The 11,710-nt window shown below is 32.4% G+C and overlaps 2 protein-coding genes across 2 annotated transcripts; both read right to left on the reverse strand.

Annotated features, from left to right (window-relative positions):
* Positions 1-1,645: 1,645 nt before the first annotated feature.
* On the reverse strand, positions 1,646-7,120 carry HELRODRAFT_184875 (hypothetical protein). Its single transcript, XM_009011606.1, is given in 14 exon segments — positions 1,646-2,073; positions 2,430-2,514; positions 2,599-2,673; positions 2,846-3,443; positions 3,491-3,747; positions 3,764-3,859; positions 3,870-4,257; positions 4,277-4,881; positions 5,183-5,327; positions 5,551-5,656; positions 5,808-5,913; positions 6,154-6,410; positions 6,507-6,566; positions 6,832-7,120. 7 exon segments carry the CDS (start codon positions 7,036-7,038, stop codon positions 4,713-4,715), a joined length of 1,050 nt encoding a protein of 349 aa, XP_009009854.1. The 5' UTR covers positions 7,039-7,120; the 3' UTR covers positions 1,646-2,073; positions 2,430-2,514; positions 2,599-2,673; positions 2,846-3,443; positions 3,491-3,747; positions 3,764-3,859; positions 3,870-4,257; positions 4,277-4,712.
* Positions 7,121-8,255: 1,135 nt separating this feature from the next.
* HELRODRAFT_159758 (hypothetical protein) lies at positions 8,256-11,710 on the reverse strand (the record flags this gene model as incomplete). The annotated part of the gene is made up of 7 exons (XM_009011607.1): positions 8,256-8,310; positions 8,467-8,597; positions 9,092-9,254; positions 10,364-10,489; positions 11,008-11,108; positions 11,270-11,337; positions 11,593-11,710. 7 exons carry the CDS (start codon positions 11,708-11,710, stop codon positions 8,256-8,258), a joined length of 762 nt encoding a protein of 253 aa, XP_009009855.1.

Raw genomic sequence — 11,710 nt, forward strand, 5'->3', positions numbered from 1 at the left:
ANATACATACATACATACATACATACATACATACATACATACATACATACATACATACATACATACATACATACATACATACATACATACATACATACATACATACATACATACATACATACATACATACATACATACATACATACATACATACATACATACATACATACATACATACATACATACATACATACATACATACATACATACATACATACATACATTCATACATTCATACATACATACATACATACATACATACATACATACATTAGTCACTAATTTGTGATTTGCAAAATGGGAGTTAGTGAATTTGCCATTTTTGCTTTTTAATATGCAAATGTCATTTGTTATTTTATTAAAATTTATTTCTGCTATTCTTGTCAATGATTGAAAAATTAAAAATAAAATCTTTTCACCAAATTTCAAAAAATTAACAAAAATCCCTATTAATCTGAAATAAATTTAACGTAAAATCATTCTTCACTAATTTGAATACCTAATTTTGTAGAAAAAGTCGAGTGCTAAAGCAAAAGAGAAGAAGCAGAGACGCAAAGAGGAAATTTTTAGGATGGCAAACTGCAGAATGCTAGTCAATACAGCCAATTCTGTTTGTTCTTTTTTGATTTTTATTGTTTATTTCATTTTTATATATGTTTTTATTCTCTTTTTATTTTTATTATTGTTAGTAATATTCATTTAAACAATTTTCTGTCAAGATGTCTCTGCCTAGTTAAATTGTGTTTTGATATAAATAAGAAGGCAATACACAACTTAATAAAATCTTGTATTTCAGGAGCCAATAAAACATTATTGTGTTGTATTGTGTATGTTTATTTGTACATGTATGTTGGACTGTGTTTGCTTATTTGTTTGTATGTATGTATGTATGTATTTATGTTTGTATGTATGTATGTATGTGTATTTTTGTATGTATGTTTGACTGTTCGTATGTTTGTATATATCTATGTATCTTGTATATATCATACTATTGTATGTTTATATGTGTTTGTATGTATGTACATATGTGTATTTATGTTTGTATATATGCATGTATGTTTGTTTGTTTACTCCTAGCAAGAGGATCCGATGAATTCAATGCCTTTGTTTAAGAAGTTTGAAAGGAATGGCCTGGATGTGGAGATATCCTGTGTAAAGGGTACGACGTTGGATGGGCGAACGCTGGATTGGGCGTTCATGCTCACTAAGAAGAACATGCAGTCTTTGTTAGTTCTGTTTTTTTCATGTTTTTTTGGTTTTCTGTTGTAGGTTTTGTTTCTGTTGTAAGTTTTGTTAGTTTTGACTTTTAAATGTTTTCATTGTCTTTTTTTAATAATAAAATATAAAACAATTTTTCTATTTTTTCCACTAACTCCAGATATGAAAATAGTGAATGGGGATGGAGTGATAGAGAGAAGAGAGAAGAACTAATGGATGAAAGAGCCTGGTTTCTAGTAGTTAGGAAAGTTAAAAGTGAACATGACACAAACATATGCCAAAACAAAGATACCAAAAACGACGAAACCAAAGATACCAAAAACGACGAAATCAAAGATGGAAACAGCGAGACCAAAGACACAAAAAATGAAACCGAAGATATCTCAGAGATGCCTTCCACTACTGCTACTACTACTGAACTGAAAAAGAGTTTGAAAGTTGTCGATGAAATTTCAGAACAAAACGTTGTCATAGATGATGGTGCCAAAGTTAATAAGACATCAATTGATGAAATAAATTCAAATAGTTGTAGTGATGATAATAATAATGATGACGATGATGATGATGATAATGACGATGCAGACGACACAAAGTCAATAAACGAAGAAGAGGATGAGATCTCAACAAAAGATTCTAAATCTGAAGATAACGTAAGTGACGTTTGCAACAATAACGACGATGATGATAATAATGTTCATGATGGTTGTAACAAGAACAACAACAACAACAATAATATCAGTAGTAGTAGTGGTTGTTGTAATCGTGGTAATAATGAAAACGGTGATGATGATGATCTACCATTGGCTTTCGTTCATTTTAGATTTGATATGGACAATGATATCGAGGTCTTGTATTGGTTAGCAGGTTTTTAAAATGATAATATGAGATATATGTTTGTATATACATTTATATATAATTTAGTCATACTTATGATGAGGATAATGATAATAATTGAGCATTTTGGTTTCTTTAACATGAAACTTCATTCATTTTCCATTTTTTTCATACTAATATATGTACATAATTGATAAATGTTCATAATCCAGCTATTATTTGGTTGTAATTTACTTGCATTCTTCTGTTCTAGCCACTTGTTTATAGCTTTCCATAATTGTTTGAGATTTTTTCATTTATTTTTCTATGTTATAGCCACTTATTTAGTTTTTTTTGTAAATATTTATAATCTTTTAAATTCTTTTTCTTATGCTAAAGTTACGAGATTCAGCTAACGAAGCAAGTTAGGCACAGAGGTCTGGGGAAATTTCTCATACAGATACTGGAACTTTTAGCCTTCAAGTTAATATTTATTATTATTATTATCACTACTACTATTATTCTTCTTATTATTATTATTAATTATCATAATTTATTATAATTAAGGGCCCAGATGAAGAAAGTTTTATTGACTACCTTCAAACACAACATGCCAGCTGTTTCATTCTTCAAGAAATTAAAGTTAGGGTTTCTATATTATTATTAATATTATTATTATTATTATTATTGCTGTTGTTAAAAATAACACCAAAAATACTCTATTATACAAAGGTAATATTGTAAAAACTAACACCAAAGATTTTCTCTATCATGGAAGATAGCAATAGTTTTGTTCTAAAAAAAATTACCAAAGATACAATTTAGACGAGACGAACCCCGGCCACCATGAAGACCTCTGCTGCATGCAGGACAACGAAGATGAAGAGGAGGAAGACGACGACTGCTGCAGTTACATCATACTCAGCAAAAATATCGGGCTGCCACGGCTCTTCCAAAGCCACCCTTCGGCCGCCCCGACTACTCCCCACCCACACCACCACCACCATCACCACCACCATCATCAGCAGTTGCAACAGCAGCAGTTGCAGCATAGGATAGCCATGGCCAGTCTGTCGGATTCATGTCAGTGTGGTCACGACCATCACTGATGTTCATTGTTGATCTTTAGCTGTCTATCATTCGTTTAATGATGATTTAGATGATGGTTTAGACGATGATTTAGATGATGAATTTCATCATTACCACCATCATCATCATCAAAGTTGTCACCATTGAAGACAGCGTCGGGTGGCGGTTTTGTTTTTATACTCGAATGACGTCATCATCGTCCTTAGCGACGTCATCAATCTGTTTTCTTTTTTTACCCATGTTGTTTTCAAAAAATTTACGATGATATCATGTGTGTTCAAACGCTGCAATCATCGCTAAAAATTATTGTTATTCTTGTTGTAGTTATTATTAATATATCCATTAATAATATATTTAATATTATTATTATGTTATTATTTTTATTATTATTGTTATAAGCTTTTATTGAGCGCTGGTTGGGTCAGTTTTAAATAAAATCATCAGCATATGTTGCATTTTAAATTTGTTTTAAAACATGTCTTTGTTGGTGTTACACTCACACTCTCTCACACACATCTCTCTTTCTATATATATCTATATATTGTATATATTTATATATATATATATATATATACATACAGGTGATTGTTACTCCCTTTCCTTATCGTATTGTGGTAACTAACGAATACATCATCATCGTTATCACGAGATAATGACGTCATCGTTCGACATTTTTATCGTCATTATTACTTCTACTACTACTACTATTGATGTTACTCTTCTGTTCGAATTTTTTTTTCTATTTTAATTGGATTTAGCGTTTTGACAATGTCGCATGCAGACATATAAACACATATACAAACACACACACATACAAACACACACACGTACGTGTGTAAGTTCGATTTTTTAAACTCTAATACTAACTCAATTACTTCTCTCATCAGCTAATAATAACAATACCTACTAGTAAACTAATCAATAAAGTAAAAAAATAATAGTAGTATCAACGAATGCTGTGGCAAGTGCAGTAGTAATAAGAAAGCTTCGGCGTTAATGATGATTATTAGGAGTAACTAGTGGCTGTAGTAACTGGTAGTAGTAGTGACGGAAACCGCAGCAGCAGCAACAGGTAGAAATAAAGGTAGTTAGTAGTTCAATGGAAATGTAGCGACGTGTGGTAGTAGCGATGAGTAGTAGCGATGAGTAGTAGCAGTAACAGTAGTAGTTGTAGTATATATACTGTAGTAGTAGTGATGGTCTGATGACATTTTATTATTGTTGAATTTTAAATCGTAATAGACAATATGTAATATCTTAAACGTTCTGAAAATTTCGGTTTTGTTTCTCTCTCTCTCTCTTTCTCTCTCAATCAATCAAATTAAAAGAGTCAAATGATGAAGATGGTAATGATAACAATAATGGTGATTACAACTATGATGATATTGAATGGTATCAAATAAAACTGAATGACACTTTCAATGATACCTCAGTCAGTCTGATAACTTAATGGATTGATTAATTGTATCATCATCATCATCGTTTTCAATCTCGCTGTCTACTATCATTCATTCATTCATTTGTTCACATTTCCACTAAAAGTTCATTCACTCATTCGTTTATTCTTTTTATTCCATCAATCAATCAATCAGTCATTCATCGCCACCAATCTTGTCAACCAATCCACATCCTTGAACACCATCGAAGAAGAAGAAATTGTTATGTGGTGCATCTCTCTTCGAGACGACCTTGATGACCTCTTGACCTACGATACCCCCGACGACCGCGCACGTCGCACTAAGCTCACCGTAGTAACATTCCCTAATTGGTTAGTTGATTGATTGATTGGTTAGTTGATTGGCTGATTAGTGGATTGATTGAATGATTGATTGGTGAGATGATTGACCGGTTTTTAAGCGTAAAAAAGATGATATTGCATTGCTAAGGTCCAGCCGTAGGGTACAGAATGATGTATGGTTTAAAATTTTCAAACAGTAATAATACATTTACCATTGTAAAAATAGCATAATGCTAATAAACTACTAAAATAATTATTATTACATTAAATTACTATTGAATTAAACTTATAGCACGATGCAATGGATATGAACGTGACACTAACTCGAAGTAATCTGTAGGCAAGTATCTCTCATCAAGTTTCCAGCCGTCCAGTAACTGCTTCCTAATACTCAGTAACTCCTGTTTGTCGCTGATCTTGGAGGTCAGGCTCGGAGTTCGATCATTCCTCGCAAGGAATTCGGTTATCACTGTATCATCATTATTATTATTATATTATGTTAGTAATGGTAATAATATTAGTTATTATATATATATATATAAATTAAACAGATATTAGTATAAAATACTATATAGTTAATAACATAATTGGTAATTGTACTACTACTACTAATAATAATATAGATAATTTATTACTAAAAATTCTCTTTATTATTATTATTATTATTATTATCATCAGCATCACTATCCAACCTTTGCAGAGGAAGTATCCAGTTGGAGTCTTTTTAAGCCTGGCGGCATTCTTTCCATCCGACCAATCAAAACTGAACACCTTATCCAATGGCAGAAAATCTGCAACCTGGTTGGTTGAAAATTTATCAGTATAAAATATAATAAAAATAATGATATGATGATGCTAATGACGAAAGAATAATGATAATGATGATCTAGCTAGAGGATAAGGCCAAAAGAAATGCCAGTATGAAAACATTTTTTTTTTTCAACGAAACCTTCTTAACAGTTTTTGATTCATTCTCGTCTATTTTCATCCTTTTAGTCTCTGGTTCACCATCTCTGGTCGTCTTGTTCTTTGGTGATGTCTTCTGTGGAATATCCCTGTAGACAATTTTCACAAATTGGCCATTGAGAATGCAAAAACTCATTTCTATCACATTGATATCTCACAATTAGCTGAAAACAATGTCATCTCCATACATACATACATACGTATATATACAAAGACATACAAATATATATAAAAACATACACAAATACGCACATATACATACCTAGATACACACATTGCAAACTGAAAAAATTTAAGTTTTTGCTGATAGGAAAACAATAAAATCTAACACAGCATATTCATGCTTTCCAAGATCAGACAGCATGTACCCATAGAATCCAAACACCCCACCGATGAATAACTTTATCCCGTGTCGAGAACAGATCAGATCTAATTTCTGGGCTACTGACCAATCAGAATCAGTCAGGCAGATGACATCATAGTTTTTAAAAAAATCAGCTGACTTTTCTGATATTGATTCTTCGTTAGCTGATACTCTAACCATTGGATTTAAATTTTGAGCATTTGGGACCGAACTTGCTGCCCTCTGTTCAATGATTTTAAATTAAATAATCAATTTAAAAGTGAATATAAGTTTACAGTTTTTAATGATGACAAAGATACCGAAGAAGCAGCAACTTACATTGTTGCCTAAATGCTCTCTTCTGATGAAAAATTGACTTTTGAAGTCTTTATCTTCGACCTTGCACATGAAAAAATAATGAACAGGTATAGTTAATATGCACATTAAATTTTTTTATAGTGTTTCATTATTAAAGATTTGACAAACAGTGCACAGCATTTTTTGCTTATGCTGAGCTTATAACTGATCATAACACCCTTTGAAAATATTTCAATTTCATTACAAAAAGTGAAAAACGAATTATAATATTATATTTTTATCAATTATTTTGAATTGAATTATTAAAAAAAAATGAAATAATAAAATAAAAATTTAACAATCAGACCTTTTTATCATCAAGAAAAGTTACGAGATCAACTCCAGCCAGAATAATATTTTTTGCGATTTCTGCGCCCAAACCGCCGAGACCAATGACGAGGACCCTGGCCGATCTCAACCTCTTCTGGGCCTCCAATCCCCACAGCCGGATTTGCCGATCGTAAATTTTTGCCTCGTCTTCTGATATTTTTGTTTCCGATACGTTTGGCAGCATTTTAAGAACGAAATAAAATTGTTTACAACAAAACCAACAACTTGCTTTTAAATTCTCGGCAAATTCTTTAGACAAGTAAAAGTGGATTCTGGTGTGTACAAGCTAACATTAATCACGCGGCGCTTAACTCTATGATAATTTCCGTATATATAAACACGGAATTGATAAAAACATACATTCACGCACAAACATATATTCAATACATAAACACACAGTCATACACACACTTGTATAAATCTGAGAAACAAATAACCCAAACAACGGAACACTTTTTGAAGAAATATACAGAAAAAATGCAGATTTAAAACTAGAAAAATAAATTAGTTTATACACCAGTGAAAACAGTATAATAAACGAAATTACCAAACACACACACGCACACACATACATAAGTGAATTAAATTTATACATAGGTAATCAGGAGAAATTATAGAACGATTACAACGTACATGCCTACACACACCTTCACACACACAAACACAAACACACACACACAATATAGATAGAAAGTTACTGAAACACAATTTCAAATATAAATTAACTATTGACAAAACTTTAATCGAGATAGACAACAAAATAATTTTTTAAATAACTAACAACAAACAAAGACAAAAAGCAAGACAGCTAGCAGTAGTTGATATACAAAAAAAAATATTAGACCATACCTCAGACAACACATTTTACTTGATGATTACAACATGAAATAATAAGAACAATAAGAACAACATTATCAAAAACCATTATTATTATTATTATTATTATTATTATTATTACCATTAGTAGGAGTAGTAGTAGTAGTAGCAGTAGTAGTAATAGTAGTAGTAGTAGTAATAAATAAGAAAACAAAATCTGAGAAATTAAAATATAAAACGGTAATGTTATAATAGCGGTAATAATATAGATTAATCAAAAGTTATGTCGAATCCTTTTCTAAATTACTTTTTCATTCATCCAAGTTTTATTTCATTCACTCTTTCTCGTTCATTCGTTCGTTTATTCATTCATTCATTCATCCATTCGTTCGTTCATTCATACATTATTTCCAGCAATCATCCATACATTTGCAATCATTCATTCATTCATTAATTCAGCCACCCAAATTTATTTAATTAACTGCATTGATTTATTCATTCATTAATTCATTGATTCATTCAATAAAATATTATTATTAATATTATTAATAATTATATTATTATTATTATCATGTTTATTTAGTGTCAATCAAACTCTGCATTGTCCGTATCGAACACTATCTCTCCGTTCTCGTCATATCTTGGGATGAATGAAAAATTATAATATTTTCAAAACTATGGCGATAATTAATTATGGTAATTATTATAATAATTATTATGATAATTATTATTACGTAATAATTAAACGAGATGAATCAACGTTACAATAATTTTAAAATAAGTATATAACACTTACGTAAGACCGTCTAGTAAAAATTCATCAAGGTTATCGATTAACTGCTGCTGTGTTAAAAGCTCTTGTAGTTGTTGTGTTGGCAGCTGTTGTTGCTGCTGTGTTAGCAGCTGGTGTTGTTGTAGCAGCAATTGCTGTTGTCGTATCATTTGTTGTTGGTTGTAATGTTGTTGTTGCTGTTGCTGTGATGAGCGCTGTTGCTGTTGTTTGAGATGGGAGGCCGGTTGGATCTGGAAGCATGTTACAATGCAACGCGGTTCAATACAATGAAATGCAATACGATACGATACAATGCAATTAAACACAACACAATACCGGTATAATACAAATCGATACAAAACAACATGTCAGCCAACCAACCGACAAACCAAACAACCAACCAGCCAATCAACAATCCAAACCAATCAACAAACCAGCCAACCAATCAGCAAACCAAACCAATCAACGTACCAGCCAACCAATCAGCAAACCAGACCAATCAACATATCAGCCAGCCAATCAACAAACCAGCCAACCAATCAAAAAACCAATCAACAAACCAGCCAACCAATTAACAAACCAACCAACCAACCGTAGCAACGGGCCTGATTACACCACAGCTAGTAGTAGCGGCATTGTCACTACAAACAGCCCCGCTATAAGACGTATCATCAAGAACGATGTCACTCAATCCACCGAAACTAGAAACAATGTTAGCTAAGTCATCAGCTAAAGTTGATCCGGAGTTGCTTAAATCGTTTAATGGTAGCTGGAAGTCGCCGGGCAGCGTTTCTATGGCGTTATTGCAGCTGCTGGGAGAAAAGTCGAAATTGGTGGCTGGTGATTCAGCTGAAAGATAGCTCTGAACTGAGTTCGGTGCCGTGTCGTTCATGTGGCTGCTGCTGTGACTCTCTTGGTGGCGACGTCTGTTTGCATCGCTGGTTGATTGGTTGGTTTGTGGGTTGAATGAATGATTAGTTTGTTGTTTGATTGATTGAATGGTTGGTTGTTTGTATGATTGTTTTTTGGATTGTTTGGTTGATAAATTGAAGGCTGGTCGGTAGTTATTAAATTTGTATACGAACTCTGATAGGAATATTTCAATGGTGAACTTTCCTCTTCTATATCCCCCACTAGCAAAATCTACATTCAATCAATCATCGTTTATTCATTCATTGACTCACATATTTATTCGTTCATTTAATCAATCGATCAATCATCACTCATTTACTTATTTTATCAGTCAGTCATTCAATCAATCAGTCAGTCATTTATTAATTCATTAAATCAATCATTTGTTTATTCGCTCATTCATTTATTCATTCATTTAATCATTCAAACAACAAACCAATCAGTCAGTCAACCAACCAACCAACCAACCAACCAACCAACCATGACTTTTCAGCTCTTCACCGAACACATCTTCGAATCGTTTCTTCTGGGGCCAAAGATATTTCAGCAGTTTATTTTTCTTTGCGGGGTTGCCGTAGTCCGCCACCTCCATGGCCTCCAGGATTAGGGCCAGACCTTTGTCCTGGATCTCCTTTGGGGAAAGATAATCCCGGACGTGAAAAAGTTTAAGAACACCTGCCAATCATTTTTTAGAATTTATCAATCGATCGATCGATTGGATGATTGATTGGATGGTTGTCTGATTGGTTGGTTGACTGATTGGATGGTTGACTGATTAAGTAGTGAGTTGTTTTCTGTATTTTTTACGTTTCAATTACAAATTAACCAAAAATTTCAATCAACAAACAAACCATGACTAACGAACCGGTCAACAGAGCAAATAACAATCTAACAACTACCTACATATTCCACCAAGCAAGCAACCAACCAATCGACCAACCAACCAACCAACCGACCGACCGACCAACCCGTGTCTGGATCTAGTTCTTGGACAGCCAGCGTCAGATACCCACACTTGTCAGATTTCTGTGACATCTCAATGTTCGTCTCGCTAAATCTCAGTAGGAAAGTCCCTGGCGGCTCATTCTCTAATTTACGTTTGGCGTCGTCTTTCGATATAAAACCGTATATATATCTGCATGTATGTATGTATGTATGTATGATGTATGTATGTATGTATGTATGTATGTATGTATGTCTGTATATATGTCTGTATGTATGTCTGTATGTATGTATGTATGTATGTATGTATGTATGTATAAATGTCTGTATGTCTGTATGTATGTATGTATGTATGTATGTATATATGTATGTATGTATGTATGTATGTATGTATGTATGTATGTATGTATGTATGTATGTATGTATGTATGTATGCTTGTGTATATACGTTTGTATATGTGTATGCAAGCTGTGCATGGTTCATTTAACTTGCATTTCTATCGCAGTAAATACTACATGACGACGAAATTGCTACATAATTAAGGTTGTCGATAAATTCATCAGTCCATATTAACTTAATGAGGGACAAATCAAAAGTATAAAACAACCTAAAGGTCACATTTCAAATGTAATAATTATTACGTTAATAATAATGATGATAATAATAATAACAATAATAATAATAATAATAATAGTAATAATAATACTGACTCCTTCATCCATTCATTCTTGACGAGTAGCTTGGAGGAGACAAGATTGAGGCAGGCGTAGATCCACATCCATATGTTGTAATCCTTCCTGTGCAGTTTATTCTGTTGTAATCATCATCATCATCATCATCATCATTATTATTATTATTATTATTGTTGTTATTATTGTTATTGCTATTATTTTTATGTTGATATTATTGTTGTTATTGCTATAATCAATAATAATAATAATAATAATAATAATAATAATAATAATAATGAACCTTAAAGATTTCTCCGTACGATATAAACCTGTCATCAAAATAATTCATCGGCAGTTGCTCAAATGCTGCTGATGATGTTGTTGTAGTAGTGGTGGTTGTGGTGGATCTCTTTGCTTCTTTGTAATCTTTGGGAAAAAATTGGCGACGATGACGATGTGATTATCACTATTATTCATTCATTTTTTTAATATTATTATAATAATTATTAACGATAATAGCAACAACATCATCCTCATTATTATCGTCATCATCATCATCATCAACAACAACAACAACACTATCGTGACGTCATCATCAAAGTCAACGTCATCATTATGACTCACTGAAGGCCATCTTGGCTAGATAGAACAGGTGATGTTCATTGAGACCCCTCTCGCTGTACTTCAAGAACAGGGAGTTCAACACGGATGCGAACTGACTCCATTTTACTTTTTCCGGCAT

This window comes from Helobdella robusta, assembly GCF_000326865.2.
Source record: "Helobdella robusta unplaced genomic scaffold HELROscaffold_1, whole genome shotgun sequence".
Lineage (NCBI taxonomy): Eukaryota > Metazoa > Annelida > Clitellata > Rhynchobdellida > Glossiphoniidae > Helobdella > Helobdella robusta.

Excerpts from the sequence above, each read along its gene's own strand:
- HELRODRAFT_184875 (XM_009011606.1), bottom strand. The coding sequence starts at position 7,038 with ATGCTGCCAAACGTATCGGAAACAAAAATATCAGAAGACGAGGCAAAA. Across the intron at positions 5,328-5,550 it reads TGGATACTTCCTCTGCAAAG|TGATAACCGAATTCCTTGCG; the intron begins GTTGGATAGTGA and ends ATGATGATACAG. Across the intron at positions 4,882-5,182 it reads TTGCCTACAGATTACTTCGA|GGAATGTTACTACGGTGAGC; the intron begins GTTAGTGTCACG and ends CTAACCAATTAG.